This window comes from Rhinopithecus bieti, unplaced genomic scaffold (assembly GCF_001698545.2).
Source record: "Rhinopithecus bieti isolate Rb0 unplaced genomic scaffold, ASM169854v2 scaffold_48474, whole genome shotgun sequence".
In the NCBI taxonomy this organism is placed as follows: domain Eukaryota; kingdom Metazoa; phylum Chordata; class Mammalia; order Primates; family Cercopithecidae; genus Rhinopithecus; species Rhinopithecus bieti.
In genome coordinates, this window is record NW_016819100.1 from 230,755 (window position 1) to 249,630 (window position 18,876).

At 40.4% G+C, this 18,876-nt stretch overlaps 1 protein-coding gene across 3 annotated transcripts in view; it reads right to left on the reverse strand.

Annotated features, from left to right (window-relative positions):
- Positions 1–18,876, reverse strand: part of CILK1 (ciliogenesis associated kinase 1) — a 61,078-nt gene that overhangs the window by 10,704 nt on the left and 31,498 nt on the right. For 2 of the 3 annotated variants that reach the window (XM_017858230.1, XM_017858232.1), the window contains 6 exons: positions 8,112–8,244; positions 7,216–7,387; positions 4,517–4,684; positions 2,073–2,414; positions 455–645; positions 187–335 (listed from right to left, as the gene is read on the reverse strand). In XM_017858230.1, coding sequence (XP_017713719.1) covers positions 187–335; positions 455–645; positions 2,073–2,414; positions 4,517–4,684; positions 7,216–7,387; positions 8,112–8,244 — 1,155 coding nt within the window. The remainder of the gene's footprint in view (positions 1–186; positions 336–454; positions 646–2,072; positions 2,415–4,516; positions 4,685–7,215; positions 7,388–8,111; positions 8,245–18,876) is intronic. The other variant, XM_017858231.1, reaches the window with a different exon arrangement.

An 18,876-nucleotide genomic window follows, 5' to 3' on the forward strand; every position in this document is an offset into this window, starting at 1 on the left:
AAAAAAAAAAAAAAAAAAAAAAAAAAAGTGAGGCTTGGGCTTCAGCAAATATTTATGATGTTCCCCTCAGTTCTGAAGGGAAGCCCCCTAGTATCTGCCTTCTAAAACAGAACCTTCGTGAATATGTGATTGCAAGGACAGGGTTTCTTATTAATAATCAAAGTAAAGCCAAGTCATTTATATTACCAGGCAAGTATCGAGAGTGCTTCAAATAGTGTTGCTTGGCTGCAGATCTCAGGGTGGGCGTGTCTCGCCGCTGATATGACATCTGGGTGGGGGCGCTGTTTCCTGTGCCCACAGGCTCAGAGGGCTTCAGGTCCAAAACACTCTCAAACCTGAATGAAGACAGCATGGCATGGGTCAGCATGAGAGACAGTGGGTATCCTCAGATACATACCAATAATCTCACAAATCCCAGAATCAGTCTGTTTACAAATGTGAGCAGCACACTTGCCTGCAGAGAGTGTCATCACTCTGTCTTTTCTTGTTTTTCAGGTCAATCCTGCTGAGGGATGGACTGAAATCCAAGTCATCCAAGTCAGCCCAATCATCTGAATCCTTTGTTGACCTGGAAATAAGACCCCACCTTCTCCTACTCTTTGGCTTTATCTCACCATTCTTGTGTTCCAGGCCAGCTGTGATTTTCTGTGTAAACAAATTGGGTTGGGGGGAAGCAATATATGGCATTAACAGAACTCATCCATGAGTAATATCCATTCTGAACTTCCTCTGCTATGCAAAGGAGGCTCCTGGGGCATAACATGACTTATCTGAAGGGGCAACTGTGGAAAACACATTCCCAGTCTTTCTGTCTCACTCATCCTTCACGGATCACATCGGCTGCCATCCATGGAGAATGTTAAAGTTGTAAAAAATAATGATAAAAAAAATTTTAAGATACTTCTCACACACCAGGAAGATGGCTAAATTCATACTCAGTCTCATCCTAGATGAGTTAATACGATCTCCACTGTTATAAATATGGATGTAAGAAATTAAGGTTAAGATGTCAGCTTGCCCTTTTATAGAAATCAGTGCAAATAATGTTTTTTTTTTGCCTTCTCATTAGATATGGTTACTATCTCTTAGCTACAAAGAATTAGCTATAACAGGATATTTCCATACACACACCACTTCTAAACTGTGTGCTGCAATAAAGTGAGCAGGCCAGAGATACCACCCTTGCAGCTTCTGGCAGTGTCTCACATCACAGTGGTTGGGAGCCAGCACTCAGCAAATACTAACTGACACAGAAAGTGCCACTTTTTCATAAAGGATAGACAGTTGGCCTCTTCAGACAGCACTGCAAAGTTAATGAAAATAGAACCCCTGACAAGTTATTATTTTATTAAATCTAACACTCACTGTTTTCTTTTGAAAACCAGCCCAAGAGGAGCAGAAAGATCTGGGCTCAGTTAATAGCCCAGCATTAACAGTATCGATTAACAGCAATAATGTAGATAACAATCTAAAAATTTTAATATGGCACTTCATGCTTTTCAAAACATCTCAAAAACATCATGACCTTTGATCCTCATGACAACCCTGTCTGGTAGATAAGACATGTACTATAATCTTCCTTTTATAAATGAGGAAACTGAGTCCATAGGGATTAATAATAATTACTAACCTTTACAGAGTTGTAACTAGGTGCCAGGTATTATTCTACATTCTTTTCAAGTATTAACTCATTAGCCCTCAAAGCAATTGTATCAGGTAAGTACTATTATTATCCTTATTTTACAGATGAGGAAAATGAGGAGCAGAGCGGCCAGATCACTTGCACAAGTATCAAGCTACTAAACAGCAGAGCTGAGATTTGAGCCCCTGGCAGTCTGGCTGCAGAAGCCAGCTCTCAACCACTACCCTATACTGCCCCCATTAGTGACAACGTTATTAACAGGCAGAGCCAGAACTTGAATTTAGATCTTTCACTCCAAAGCCAAGGGTCTTTCCACAATTCCATGCTGTTGCAAACATAAATCTACCATGATTACACTCTGTATACTGAAAAAGAAAATATTTCACCCAATAATGGGGTCAGAAGAGGAATAAACAGACACGAAGCTCACTGGTGAATCTGGGCTGCTCACCGACTGGGGATTCTTGTTGTGAAGGGATGGGAAAAGCAACGGGCTTGGCTTGTCCTCCTGGAGATGGCTTGGGTGATCTGTCCTGGAGACCTCTGCTTTGTAGGGGTATGTGAGATGCAGAGGGGGCTGGCTGGCTTGATGTTGTCGTGAAGAAATTCGTGTGTGTGGCTTGGTTGGCGGCTGGGCAGGAGGGACTGGCTTAATATGAGGAGGTGGGCCTGCCTTTTCCAGGATGCTTTTCTGTGGTTTTTCTGAATCCTGAAGGTTCTGTGTGGTGCTGCCTAGTGGGTGTCCAACTTGGAAGTAAGGATATCGAAGTGCCTGGAATGACAAAAAAGGCTTTAGGAGAAAAATCTAGCCAGGAAAGTTACCACTGTCTTGATTACTGGGCTATATTTCATTGTGACCAGTTTACTACTGTTTCTTAGCCCAACTAGAAAACAGCATCTTGAATTTTTAACACCTCTTGTGATTTTTCTTATCTAAGATACCATAAAATATATGTAATGATTGCAACACAAAGTTATTTATATATGGTAGTCAGTTACACTGCTGTTACCCTGGCTACTTCTAAAAAGCATTCTGGATCAACACAGATCCTGGTTTTGTAACTTATTTGCCATGTGTCTTAAATAGGGTATTTCATCCTTCCAAGCCTATTTCCTCATTCCACAGAAGAAGAAAAAAATAATATAAAACTGAAAGAGCCAAACATAATGATCCTGGAAGATTCTGAAGAATTGAGTACAAAATAAGCAGGCACATATGCTTTTATCCCAAAAGTGCCAGGAGTGTAACACATGATATAGTTAACCCTTCCCTATCAAGAACAAAACCGTGTCAGTTGTTCTGGATAACTGAGTTTTCTGGATGGCCAAGAGATAACTTAAAGTTTAGGGGTTTACAATTCTTTCTGAAATATTCCCTGTATTCTCTTGTCTTTTTGAATGAAAGTTATTAAGCATAACATAATCTTTCTGAGTAGGCCTGGGACAGTTAAAAACATCTGTAATGATTATATGCAAGTGTAGATACAGAGGCAATTAATGGGAATAGCCTGGTAGAGGTCCCAGACTCTAGCATCTATTATAACTTGAGAGCCTTCTCTGTAGTCGCAGACATTTTTGCAAGTCTTAACTGATTTGGGGGGTATTTTTAGCTTTTCACACTATTCTTAAAAGCATATATTCCTCTCTTGGTTCCTTGTTACAGAATCTTTTTCTTTTCATTTCTTATATGCATCCATTAAAAAACTGGGTTCATCAAAAAGCTTCTTCTCTGCCCTGTAGCCAGTTGTGAATTTCACCACCAGAACTGCATTCCTGAGAGCTTTCCAACCCTTGAGCCATCCAAAGCCTTACGACACCAAACCGTAGTTCTTTTTTCCTTCAGCTTTCAGAAAAATTGCTTTTCTACACTCCTTAATTATTCTTCCAGCTATCATCTCTCCAGCTATCACAAATTCTACCACCACATTGGCACTTTCTTCAAATACCCTCATCACTCTTATGAATCATCTTCTCTGATTAGAATTGGTCACTTATTTGATCCTCTGAGCAAAGTAACTGTCAGTGAGACAAGTTGAGAAGGAGCCAGATGTAACTAGCACCAAAGGAGGCTTGTAAGAGGCCTGTGAGTGATAAGAGACCACAGCATTACTACACCTCTTTTGGGTATACTTCATTATTTAAGTCTAAGTGGCCCAAGGGAAGATAGATTGGGAAAGCAGGAGCAATGAAATCAGTGGACCTGACTTCATACTTCAGGTCAGTTGGTTTAATTGTAGTTAGTTGCACTGTTTGAACTAATTAGCGGATGAGTTATTACAGCAAATTGCTTAAACTTTCCAAGATTGAGTTTTCTCACTTACAGAATTGAAAACAATAATGCCTGTTGCATGGAGTCTTCATTGGATTAAAAATCATATAAAATATACTCAAGCATTTGCACTCTATAAAGTGCTATGAAATGCTAAGTGCAATTACTATCCTAGCTCTGTCTCATCTGTCAATCTCTTTAGGTCATGAGTCAGTTGGACTTTACATAACAAGAAGTTGCCTTTCAACAACCAGTACCGGCTTATAAACCAACTATTATATAATTGAAACTCTTAGAGAATAGATTTGAAAACATTCTCCAAAGACAGATAAATATTTGTTTATTTCCATTTTCATATAAATGGTGATGTATCATGTGAATTATATGCCCATTTTCAAAGCAACTGTATTGTTTACATCGTAACTACTTTATACCCAGTAAGTTTCAAACTATTTTAAGTTCTCATACCTTGTATAGTACACCATTAGTGGTATTCTGTACTATTTCTCACCCATAATACTAAATACTAAATATTTCCCATGCAATTTATAGAAATTATTCAGAGTTAGATATGAACTCCATAACAGAAGAAAATGGAAGAAAACCTGACTAGCTGTTGGTCGTTTCTTGGGATCCCACTGAAGCATGTCTCTCAGGAGCTGGATTGCTTCACTGCTAGCATTGGGAATCAAGGTCTTTAAGTTATTGGGTACACACTGTGGCCAACGGAAGTTCATTGCACTTGAAAGTTGATAGCCTTCAGGCCAGTCAGTCTGAAAGAAGGAAAAGATAGAAAATCTTGCTCAGCCAATTGTTGTGATATAAGTTTGTATTCTGGCACGTGTGCCTCAAATGGAAAGGCAACCATGCCATTACCCACCCATATTCATTAACCACCCACATTCACTACCATGGCACTGTGTGGAATGAGACATAGATTTGGATTAATAGAGAGACTATCAAGATCATGAAATTGGGGGAATAGCGGAAAAGACACTGGATTTGCCAACTTGTTTAATAATCTTTAAGTAAGATAGTCCATCTCTTGAGATTTTGGGATTGAAACAAATTAATATTTCCCCAACTGTGTTCCATGAGACAGAGGTTTCTGAAACTGCAAACGAGATATTCTTTTGGAGAAAACAAAACAAAATCCCGTTCCTGGATAAATAAATTTGTGAAACTCTACCTATGCTATCTTCAACTTGATAATTCAGAGTATACATGTGAAGACCAGCAGCAAAGAAAGGTGTTTCACCCAGTCTCAAGCTTTCCACTTTTTCATGCATCATTTCTATGGGACACTAAATGCTGGAGTGAATGATGGAAAATGCTAAATAAATGGTCTTTAAGGTTCATTCTAGTTCTAACACTCTACTATTTTATAACATACAGCCTAAGGTAATTGTTCCTCCACTCTTTTTTAAAGCCAAGTGGCAATACATATAGCTTTTATCATTCATTCACTTGACAGTTCTGGAATGCCCACTATATGCTTAGTGTTGTTGGAGATCCAAAAATGATCCAATATAAATCCTGGGCTTAAGAGTATTACTGTTCTTAAAAGAGAAAAGAGCATTTATTTAAAACAAAGTAATAATGCACAGTAAAAGTGACAGAAGCTGCAAGAGAGGTAAAGGTACAGACATGCAGAGGAGAAAGATTCCAGCATTGGACTCAGGAAATTTTCTTGAAGAGGTGGCATTAGTAATTCATTCAAATGATTAAAAAATTTTTTTGAGGATCTAGTTTGTACCAGCAATGGTGCTGGGACCTGGGAAAATAAACGTACAACAAATCCCTGTCCTGAGTGAGCTTATGGTCTAAGAAACAACTATGTATACAAATCATTATATTAATAACATAGGACACAGATGAAGATGGGGAGGAGATTAGAGAAACAGTGAGGAGGGAGATTACTGATGCCCATGTGACAGATATCACTCAGGAAGAGGGTGTTACATGCAGAGCACAGAAGCAGGGAAATTTCAGGGCATGCAGCTGTTAGGGGTACATTTGTCATTCTAGGCACTTCAACAAATAAGGCTGGACTTGAAGCCAAGAGTTCAAGACAAGCCTGGGCAACAGAGCAAGACCCTGTCTTTACCAAAAAAACACACAAAAAACTAGCTGGGTACCATGGTTTGTGCCTGTAGTCCCAGCTACTTGGAAGGCTGAGACAGGAGGATCGCAGTTTTGTTTTTGTTTTTTTGTAAAGACAAGGTCTTGCTTTGTTGCCCAGGCTTGTCTTGAACTCTTGGCTTCAAGTCCAGCCTTATTTGTCATTCCAGGCACTTCGATATCCTTACTTCCAAGTTGGACACCCACTAGGCAGCACCACAGAGAACCTTCAGGATTCAGAAAAACCACAGAAGGCATCCCTGGAAAAGGCAGGCCCACCTCCTCATATTAAGCCAATCCCTCCTGCCCAGCCGCCAACCAAGTCACACACATGAATGAATGAAGTGAGCGATAGGAATAGGAGTTACGAGGCTGGGCAATGGGGAGTCAACCAATACTTTTATGAGGGCAAGTCAGTACCAGAGCTGTTCTTTAGGAGGTTGAATCTGGCCACAGACTGGACAAGAAGCCAGAGTGAAAATACTTGAAGGCAGAAAGATGGGGAAGATGCCATTAGACACAGGCAGGTGACTGCGGTCCAGTCTGTGATGGCAGCAGTGGACTTGAAGAAACAAGAGCCACGTGAGACATGTAATGTGGCAATATTCAACAGGATTTACCCACCAGCCGCTTGGATGAAGGGCACGGGGAGTAGGAGAAAGATAGAAGGCAAAGCTGAAATTCAGCTTCAAGGTGGGGGCTCTGGGATTATGATCAGACCACAAATGAACATGGAGAATGAAAGAAGGAAGCTAGTAGGGTGGTAAACAAAAGGCAATGATGAGTTTGAGGTGATGGTGAGGGAGTCAGGAGAAAATCCCATAGAGAGTTGTAAACATGTGAGTGGAGTAATAATGGAGGGAGGCAGGGGCTAAGGATTACATTTAGGAGACTTCTGAATAGGCATAAGAGTTGTAGCAAAGAGAACTGAGAAGTTCTGCAAGGGAGGCGAGATGATATAGAGAGGAAGACAGAAGGAGCCATGACAGATGTCATACTTAAGAACAGGAGGAAGAAGAGAAGTCAGCCATGTCTGAAAATGTGGGCAGTGGAGAATGACTGAGGTCAAGAGAAAGTCTAGAATGGGCAGGTGCTCAATCGTGCCAGTGCTGAACAGGGCTGAGCGGAGGGAGCATGGCAGGCTGTTGGCTTTGGCCCATCGGCCTTTGTTCTGTATCATTACCTTTTTTGGTGTCCCCAGCACTTGGCAAATTTTGAATATCGTGTCAATTTCACTGGCTCCAGGGAAGAGTGGCCTGAGGGTGTAAACTTCTGCCATGATGCAGCCCACAGCCCAGACGTCAATGGGGGAGCTGTAGTTGGTAGATCTCAGGAGTACTTCTGGAGCCCTGTACCTGGAGGAACAAAGGTTAACTGCTAGCTATTGCTTCCACTGCTCAGACATTAAATTAAATAACAATCAGTTCTCAGTGAGGGGGTGAATATGTTCCTATTTTCTCTCTAGTTCACTGTGGTGTAATGGAATTGTGAGAACGTGGCAATTGCCGTGGGCTGCTGTTGACAAGTAGTGCCTCTCTAGTTCACAATATTTTCTATTGAGCATTTATCTACAGGAGACTTCTCTATGGCATCTTTGAGAAACACTGAGAAAGTAAGAATTAGGAAAAAAGAGAGAAAAGAGAAAGAGGAAGGGAAAACTAAGAGAGAAAGGGAGAGGAAGGAAAAAACCTACAACTTGTGTGTAGGCTACTTGGTCACGGCAAACTGCTTAAATCAAATTCCCAGTGTCTCGAAGTTTTCACAATAGCAATTAGATGGTTCTCAGACAGGTCTTTGCAAAATATTTTACACAATTCTTTTGGGAAGCTGTCCTCAGGAAGGCCTATATATAAAATTTTACGTACATTATAGAAAAGCATAATAGGTTTTCTTTTAACATGATTTAGAACACAAGATTTTTAACCTTATACACTACCAACATATCTATAAATATGTGTTTCAGACTGCACTATTTCTCTTAGTGAAAAGTTAACGTTTGTGACTTTAACATTATCCTTAGCATAATGATATCTTTTTAAAGAAGTGCAATTAAATAATTTTGAGAAAAATAGTATTCACCATCTGGTAGATACATAATCTGTATATGGAGGTTTTGATCGGATTTCTCGGGCCAAACCAAAGTCTGCGATTTTCACAAGTTCTGGTCCCATGCAGAGGAGGTTCTCAGGCTTTAAGTCTCGATGAAAGAAGCCTATAGAGACAGTAGAGGAGAAGAAATCCAAATGCAGGTTTGCTTCCATATTATTCTTTGCAATTGTATTGCTCTCTGCAAAATACTTATAATTTAAAAAGTAGTCTGGCATGGCACCAAAGGCTTTATGCGTTCTTCCCACAGATAATGTAAAGTCCTTTGAACTTCTCATAGGATTACATTCATTTCCCTTTGCAAATCATTCAAAGGTGATCTTCATAATTTTTTTTACAAGACAGAAAATTTCTTTTAAAATATCAAACAGGATCACAGGCCGAGATAACTTTGCAAAAATAAACTGTCACTCAAGGGAAAAATATCACGGATGGCATCTCATTCTGTTGCCTAGGTGGGAGTGCAGTGGCACAACCATGGTTCACTGCAGTGTCACCTCAAGCGATCCTCCTGTCTCAGCCTTCCAAGCAGCTGGGACTACAGGCACAAACCATGGTGCCTGGCTAGTTTTTTTTTTCTGTAAACACAGGGTCTTGCTCTGTTGCCCAGGCTTATCTTGAACTCGTGGCTTCAAGTTATCCTGCTGCCTCAGCCTCCCAAAGTGCTGGGATTATAAGTGTGAGCCACCATGCCCAGCCCAGATAATTGTCTGATGGGAATTGAGAGTTTATACCACAGCAGAAACACAATTATAATTTTTGTTTAAGAAAGAATTTATGAATATGACCTACTCATATCTGAGATTGTGGAGTATGTTGCAACATATGTTTAAATGTTAAGTACTTATTACTTTGCCTAATGAGGAAGTACAATGGTACATCTACAGCTGACATGAAAGGCAAAGATAACTCATCATGTGGGAAGCCCGTCTCAGCCATAGCAGAGCTCTGGAGGTACAGGCAGGAGATAGTCAACATGGCAATCTTCCAAGTTCACTCAAACACCCAATGAATTGCAATATATGTCACTGAAAACCCCAAACCTCCCACTTCCTGAGAGTATCACCAACCTAGACATCATTCAATGTGGCTCCAAATCTTAATGGGACACCAACACTGGAAATATAACTCACCTGCTGCGGCTGCTATTATTTGTTACACGTTATCATTGCTATCATTACAGGCTGAGTATTCCCTACTCTGAAAATCCAAAATCTGAGATGCTCCAAAACCTGAAACTTTTTGAGCACCAACCTGACACTTAAAGAAATTGCTTATTGCAGCATTCTGGATTTAGGATTTTTGGGTTAGGGATGTTCAGCTGGTAAAATATAATGCAAATATTCCAAAATCTGAAAAAAACCCCAATTCAGAAACACTTCTGGACCCAAGCATTTCATATAAGAGATACTCAATCTGTATCAATGTTGTGAAAGTTGGATTCTAACTAGCACATTATGGGAGAAATTAAAAGCGATCACTGAAGATCTACACGATTCCTTGACAACCTGTATGTTGACAATGCTCAAGTCTACATTTCTAATGTGCCTTCTCTACCCTTCTGAAGACCTAAATCTCTGTTTGGATAGCAACTGGACGTCACTATCATCCCTGTGTTAACTTATCCAAAACCACTTTTGTCCTCTCTCAAATCATCTCTCCTTCCTAAACTTTGGATAAGATTTCTAGGTACCTTGTAGTTATGTTGGATCCATCCTTACCCAGTTATGAGATTGTGTTGTATTTTCTATCAAAACATCTCATATCAGCCAGGTGTGGTGGCTCACGCCTGTAATCCCAGCACTTTAGGAGGCTGAGGCAGGTGGATTATTTGAAGGTCAGGAGTTTGAGACCAGTCTGGCCAATATGGTGAAACACCGTCTCTACTAAAAATATTTTAAAAATTAGCCAGGTGTGGTGGAACACGCCTGTAATCCCAGCTACTCAGGAGGCTGAGGTGGGAGAATTGCTTGAACCTGCGAGGTAGAGGTTGCAGTGAGCTGAGATCACACCACTGCACTCCAGCCTGGGCAACAAAGCAAGACTTCATTTTGGAGCGGCGCAGGGGGTTTGGGGGAGTGGGAATCTCATATCTGTCTCTTTCTACTTTCTCACTGCCTATGCCTGCATTGCCACTACTTTCTTGCAGATCTTCCTTGCTCCAGTTTCTCTCCTATAATCCTGATCATTTAAACACTATCTTTCCCTTGTCACTCTCTCATTCACCCACAAAAGCCATCCATGACTCCTTTTTATATTTAACAGGGCTGAACTCCTTTCACTCTACCTAAAGAGAGAAACTTATTTTCCAACACTTATTAATACATGTAAAGTGTGCTCCAATCAGGTACAACTCCTCATTCCTTTTAAGTTCACTGTACAGTCATGCACTACATAACGAAGTTTCAGTTAATGATGGACTGCATGTGTAATGGTGGTCTTATAATATTATAATGAAGCTGAAAAATACTTATCTGGTATTTACTATACTATACTTTTAATCATTATTTTAGAATTGTACTCCTTCTACTTACTAAAAAACAAAACAAAACAAAACAAAAAACAAAAGTTAACTGTAAAATGGCCTGAGGCAGGTCCTTCAGGAGGTACCTAGGAGGCATTGTTATCATGGGAGAGGACAGCTCCCTGTGTATTACTGCACCTCAAAACATTCCAGTGGGACAAGATGTGGAGGTGGAAGGCAATGATACTCATGATCCTAACCCTGTGTAAGCCTAGGCTAATGTGTGTATTTGTGTTTTAGTTTTTAGCAAAAAAGTTTAAAAAGTAATAATAATAATTTAAGAACAGAAAAAGCTTATAGAATAAGGATATAAAGAAAATATTTGTGTACAGCCATATAATGTGTATGTGTGTTAAGCCAAATGTTATTTCAAAAGAGTCAAAAGTTAAAAAATGTATAAGTTTATGAAATAAAAGTTTCAGCAAGCTAAGATTAATTATTAAAGAAAGAAATTTTTAAAATTAGTGTAGCTTCAGTGTACAATGTTTATAAAGTGTCCTAGGCCTTCATACTCACTCACTGATTCACCCAGAGCCATTTCCTACAAGCTCCATTCACGGTAAGTGCCCTATACAGGTGTACCATTTAAAAAAATATTTTATACTATATTTTTACTATACCTTTTCTATGTTTAGATACACAAATACTTACCATTGTGTTACAATTGCCTATAGTATTCAGTACAGTGACATGCTGTAGAGGCTTACAGTCTAGGAACAATAGGTTATAGCATATAGTCTAGCTACATAGTAGACTATACCATCTAGCTGTGTCTAAGTAAGTATACACTCTATGATGTTTGCACAACAACGAAATCGTCTAACCACACATTTCTCAGAACATATCCAGTCATCAAGTTATGCATACTGTATTTATTTCCATTAATAATTGCCCTTTGCTCCTTTTCGTCTATATCAATCTCAACTTTTGCTATCCTCCAACACCTGTTTTGAGTTTTGATTCTTCCATGATGCCATTCTTTTTTTTTTTTTTTTTTGAGACAGAGTCTCACTCTTCACCCAGGCTGGAGTGCAGTGGCGCCATCTCGGCTCACTGCAAGCCCCACCTCCCGGGTTCATGCCATTCTTCTGCCTCAGCCTCCCAAGTAGCTGGGACCACAGCATGATACCATTCTAATATGCTAGCCTTCATTCATTCATTCATTCTACCAACAAATTTTTGCTGAGCATCTACTCCATGCCAGGCAACAGATTAGGTTCTAAGGATTCAGAAACAATGCAACGGACATGACTCTTGCCCTCATGGACATAATAGGCCCTCCTCTCTAACTCCAGTTGAGCTCTATCAACTTCAGGTATGTTAACTATTTTTTATGAATTAGATGGAAGCACTTTAAGGGCAGAGGCCACATTTATATTTCTTGTGAACGCCTGGCACAGTGGCAGGAACACAGTGGTCTCATAATATAGTCTTGTTCGTTGAACAAAGGACTTTCATCTGTAGGGAACATAAACAGCTTAATGTCAACACATCTACCTGAGCCAAATGCCAGGGTCAACCAGAGAGCAGACCAGAGCTGTGAGGATAGGAGGGAGGAAATCCATGAGACAGCACTGAGAACTGAGAGAGAACAATAACCCAGTAGTGCGGGGGACAATGAGGGCTCAGAGCTTGTTGTCCTTGTGACAGAGGGAGTTGTATTAGTATTAGTTGAATGAATGAAGGCAGGAACTCTAGTAGGACTAAATCTATTGGTCAAGGTTGTTTTCTGTCTCTGCCCTAGAGCAAAGGGAGGGTGATTGTGATGTGGTTATATGTGAAAATACACTAATTGCCATTATCATGGAAAGGAACAATATTTTAGTAAAAGGACAATCCTCTCTGTTCATCATTCTAAAGACAACAGTACTTAATACTGGGTCAAGTTCCGAATGGACAGTATTATATTATGGCATAATGGCAGATCTGTAGGAGAAGTAGCTGGCTTAGATGGACAAAGTGAATGTAATTACAGAGCCTAGAACCCAGTAAACACAGAAGGGGATGAAGGTATAGAAGTGATCAGATACATTCAAGAGGGCATAAGTGAGAGGAGGAAGTACTTCCTTCCAATCACGGGGTTGCTTCTATTTTCCACAATCCAAGGCATTGACGAGTTAAAAAAAGTTAGACATGGGTTAAACCAGAGACAGGCACAGCAAGTTTGCTATTTTATAGCACATGCATACACAGGTTTGTAGGTATATTGTGAAATATTTATGAATATATATATTCCACTGCTCATTCTTTATCCTGCCATTGTACTGGTACATACCTAATGGCAATCCTCATACAATTCCTTGAAATATCCTAGTGAATGTAATAGTAAATCAAACCAAAATTATAATAAGAACCAAACTTGAGGTTGTCAACTCAATAAATGCAAAGAGCATTCAGTATCAGTCAAGAATGGCCTTTAAAATGAAAGAAAAGATTTCTGATATGGACACATTTGGATGCTTATGATCAGCCTAATTAAATGAAGATTTATTCATGCCTACCACAGTGGGTGACATCTCTAAGACTTAGTATAACTGAGTCATTGTGTTTAGACCCTCCGTTCTTCAGAGCACCCTCCAGCTTGCAGAAGGCCTGATTGTGTGTTTCCATTTTGGAATTGGCTTAAGAATGTGTAAGGATACAAGCAGTGATTACAGTGATCTTTTGTCAATGCACCTGCGACCTCTGAAAACAGATGAATTGTGAGACCATGGTTTGTCTTCCTAAAAACTCAGAGCGTTCAAAACATTCCAGTGAAAAAAACGAATGGCAGGCATCATTTTCTTACTGAACAGATGGGAAAACTGAGTCATGGTGGCAGGGGGCGGTAGATGAATTACTCCCAATTCCACCAAGAAATGTGTCATAGCTGTTATAGTGTCCAGCTCTACTCTCCCTTTCAATGCATGTAGCTAAATCCTTTTTTTTTCCTTTGTAAGACAGAGTCTTGCTCTGTCGCCCAGGCTGGAGTGAAGTGGCACCATCTCAGCTCAATGCAACCTCCACCTCCCAGGTTCAAGCAATTCTCGTGCCTCAGACTCCCAAGTAGCTGGGATTACAGGCCTGCACCACCACACCCGGCTAATTTTTGTATTTTTAGTTGAGACAGGATTTCGCCATGTTGGTCAGGCTGGTCTCCAACTCCTGGCCTCAAGTGATCCACCTGCTTCAGCCTCCCATAGTGCTAGGATTACAGGCATGAGCCACTGTGCCTGGCCCATATAGCTAAATCTTGATTTGTTGTTTTGATCAAGCCTAAGATTAATGCTGTTTCTCCTCGTAGACTCCCTTTTTCTTATTTAGTTGGGGTAATTATTATTTCCAAACTTATGTGGCAGTTTCCTTATAATGAGTCCTCTGTTCTGCAGTCCCTACCCACTACGGCAACTTCCCCTGGCATCATCTAGAACACCCACCACAACAAACTTGTGTCTTCTCTCTGCTCAGTTCATCTTATCATCAATTCGTACTCAGATGCAAGTATCATGCTCATACTCCAGATTCGTTCTTTGTTTCCACCATAGTCATGCTCCTGCAAACACTGGCCACCCCTCCCATCAGCCAAGCTTTATGCTCTCCCTCACTGCTAACTCTTCTTTAATCCTACTTCCACAGAGGACATGCACACTAATGAAATGAGGGGAAGGAAGATTCCGATTCCCCACATATCTCTTTAAGCAGCTTCTCTTTTTATGGGCTGTACTTCAGGCTCAAAACAAGCGACGGAAAATGGCTGGGAAAGAAAATTATTTGCTAACAGACTATAAAAATGACTGATGAAAGACTGTATCTGTAGGTTGATATATGCTGTATTTGTTATACTGTCTTCAAGTAGAAGCCTTTATAACAAATTTGTGCATATATCTGTAGACTATCTGGCCCTCTGTTAAGTACTGAATAATATAGCAATGGGCTATTATCAGCCTTATTATCAGCCTTACAAGATCTATTCCTGGTAATTAAAAGTATAAGATCCTTACGTCACATACAGGTATTTTTCATGTCTATTTTAACATGATATTCGTATTTCCTTATGAGTAGCAATGTCACATAGTGGGTTGGTGTGCAGACCAGCCAAGTTGCCTGATTTCAAATCATAATTCCGTTACTCACTGGCTGGAAAGTACTTATCCTTTCTGTGCCTTAGTTTTCTTATCTGTAAAATGGGGAAATAATAGCACCTAATGGGGTTGTTCTGCAGGATTAAATATGTTATATTTATAAAGCTTTTTTTTTTTTTTTTTTTTGAGACAGAGTCTTGCTCTGTCACCCAGGCTAGAGTACAGTGGTGCCATCTCGGGTCACTGCGACCTTTGCCTCCTGGGTTCAAGCTATTCTCCTGCCTCAGCCTCCAGAGTAGCTGGGATTATGACCAGCTAATATTTGTATTTTCAGTAGAGATGGGGTTTCGCCATGTTGGTCAGGCTGGTCTTGAACTCCTGACCTCAGATGATCCGTCCACCTTGGCTTCCCAAAGTGCTGAGATTACAGGCATGAACCACCGTGCCCGGCATGTAAAGCTTTTTGAGCAGTGCTTGCACATTAATATCTTGCAAGAGCTGGTCATTAACAGTACTACTATTAACACATTCTCTCATTTTACCCTCCCACAACCTGATAAAGTAGGGAGGCAGACATGGCTCCATTCTTTGCCAATAAGAATTACATCTGACACGCCCCATCGGTGAGGAGGTGGTACTAAAGCTGATTCGTAGCAGGGTTCCAGTACTGCTGATGTGTGCAACGTGACCTATAACAATAAGCCTACTTCTTCCCCTGGGCTTCTGATTCACAATGGAAACCCTTTTAGTTGGGGTCATTCAGAGATCACGCAACAGCAAAATGCTGTTATGATAAGAACTTTCTTGTTGAAAACTGTTTGACTTCCAGAAGACAGGAACAGACCTTCAATTTAATTTCAGAGTCCTATATGCCAGTTGAATAACAGAGGGATTTTCTTTCATCCTGGCAGAAAATGTGTGTGCTTACTTTTTCATTAATAACCCTTGGGCAAGGAAAACATCAAGCTACAAAGAAGGCTTTCTCCCCTCTACCACATTTTGCTATTGATGAATCGGATATGAATATATGGAAATAACCAGAGAATCTTCAAACACTATGAATTTATATAGGATACTTTCCTGCTATGGAAACTTTAATTTCCCAGATATTATTAAATTCAAACCTACAATGTTTTTATCAAGAAGGCTACAAGGACAGCAATGCATAGAAAGGCAATGGGCTGTCTCAAGGTCATGCACAGCAAGACAGTGAGGAAACACAGAGGCAGAGAACCATCTCTTGGTGCAAAACATTGTCCTTCAGACTGCCCAATGCATTTCTATTTCTGGCACGGATAAGTGTGACCTGGATATCTGTAAGGTCAAGTCAGAGTTGAAACAGACTATTTGCATTAATTATTTAATTCCTGCAAAGGACATATGCTTTGGCATTGCTCAATCAGCACCAAGTAGAGCTGCATTTTCATTCTCTGTGGGGAGGAAATACTCAGTGACACGAAGTATGGCCATAGCAACTAACTGCAGCACTGTTCTCCCCTCTCAGAGGAGTCTACTCCCCAGGGGCAAAATGTACCTCCTCACAGTGAGAATGGGCTACCAGAGACAAGCCAGAAATTCATGTGACTTTGAAGTGCTTTAAGTGCTTTTTTTCCATTGCTGAAGGAAAGGAATATAGAGATACATGTGCACTTAACCAAAGTCAATACCACACAAAAACCATTAAACAGTTTCTAAAAATCATTATCAGTGAAAATAGGATAGGGGCTGGGTGCAGTGGCTCACTCCTGTAATCCTGGCACTTTGGGAGGCCAAGATGGGTGGATCACTTGACAGCAGGAGTTCGAGACCAGGTTGGCCAACATGGTGAAACCCCATCTCTACTAAAAACATAAAAATTAGCCGGGCGTGGTGGCACGCACCTGTAGTCCCAGCTACTCCGGTGGCTGAGGCATTAGAATCACTAGAAACTGGGAGGCAGAGGCTGCAGTGAGCCGAGACTGCATGACTGCACTCCAGCCTGGGTGACAGAGCAAGACTGAAATTAGTATCTATACCACTTACAATGATTATTATTTTCTTCACCTCTTATTCTCTTGTTCTCGCTGAGCACAGACAGGTTTTTCTAATCAAGCGTGGCAAACAGACATAGGCTATCTGAACTAATCTCTACTCAACCACTTTATTGTAATGGGAACTTTCACAGGTTTTTGAACCTCTCTGAACCTTAGTTTCCTCTTTTTTGTAAAGACTAGATATCACCTATTCGTTCTACCTGATAAATTGGAAAGGAAATAAGGTAACAGATAAAATGTTAAGCTCAAACTGGAACTGGGCACTTAATTGCTGAGGAAAAGTGTCAACAAGAATCTCTGGTAATGGCAATGGTGTTGAGGTTATAAAAGCCGAGGTCCAACCTTCTCCATAAACTGAGCCTTCCCTGGTACCTTGTGGTCTGAGTGTCTAGTGCATAGAGGGAAACACAGTGCAGTTCCACAGACTGTTTTGACACAGTAATATATGGATGCTAAATTATGTACTACAGATGTGTGTGTGTGTGTGTGTGTGTGTATGTAAGATGAATGTATATGTAGGTATATATGCATGTGGGTATGTGTACATGTAGATGTTTGCATGTGTATGCACGTGTCTTGGGGCTTGGGGTGCTTATGTGTGGTCTATGTGTTTGTGTGTGTATGTGTGTGTATATATATATATATATATGCATACATTTGATTAGGTAGAAGCCTGGACAAAAGGCTACTTTCTGGCAACAAGTATCTGGGTCTAAAGAACAGCAACAAAAATGAGAAAGAAAAGAAAACCAAAGAATATTAACTTTTGTTTAAGTCTACCATTCAGTTCCCAGTACTGAGAAAATAGCCTGAATAACTGAGACACAATGACTGATCTCTATCTGAAAATATGCCATCTCTTTTGAGAATCCCACTGAGTTCTCATTATTTTTTTTTCCTGAGCTCTTAATCTAGTAAGTGACCTTTCTCCTATTTGTCCCTAAGATACCATGCCAGAAGTTTTTAATGTTTTGCAAATTCACACTATCTCTTGTGAATTCTTGTGAATAAAGGCCCAAGTGCTAGTTCTACAAATGTCAGTGGAATCAGAGAAAACTTGTACTAGAAACTTTTGACTAGAACTGGTTCACAATTTGACTCAGTCTTGCGCATGACATGCTGATTACTCAGTATGTGCCTAAGGCAGACTAGGATTTGTAGATAGCCTAAGTTTGTCTATGTTTCATTTAGTCTCTAATTGTAAGGGGCTACCTCGGAAGTAAAGGACAGGCTGGTAATGATCCCAGATGTACTATGCCACCTTCTTCAGCACAAGGTCTTTTCTTCTCACTGTCAATTTACATCAAATCTAAACTAGCTACTCAGGAGGCTGAAGCAGGAGGATCGCTACAGCCCAGGAGTCCAAGGCCAGCCTGGGCAGCATAAAGAGACCATCTCTTAAAAAAAGTTTAAAAATCTGAACTGACTATATTATCAAAGGGCTTCAGCCCAGTCTCCTTATTGAGTAATAAAACTCATTTGGTACAATATTGACAATGGCAACAACATCCTTGGACTGAGAGTAAATGGATTTCTACCTATGCAAAATCAGCTTGGCCCATCTGTCTGTATACTACAATGACCTCAAATGACCTCCTGCGAAGACTTCTGACCCACCTGTGGATACATCCATCTGGTGGCTCTGTGCTCACAAGTACTGATCCAACCCCAGCTGGGTCTGTGTCTAATTAGTAACGACAAACAGCAATACTCCAGATAGTTGCTGGAAAACAGAACCTCAAACTCATTGCTTCTTAATACCTTTCAAAAGCTCAGCTAAGAACAACAGTGATGGGGGATTTCCAGAATGGTATGTGGTCATCGTTCATTCGGATATTCTAAATTTCTCCCCAGCCTAACCAGACCATCTGTAGAACAACTCAGACTGGCCCCTGTAGAAATGTTTTCTCTGATTAGGTGATGTAATTGGCCTCCACTGAGGGATATCACTGATATCAAACTGCCCTCTAAAACCCGTCACTGTGTTTATGATAAAGTCATGTTACATACCATCCTTTCTAAAGGGTCCATGAAAAAAGCTTCTCCCTGGTCTTGGCATCAAGAATAGTTCTGCTTTTCTTGGGCAACTGGTCTGTTTTTACCTATGTGTGTTGTAACTG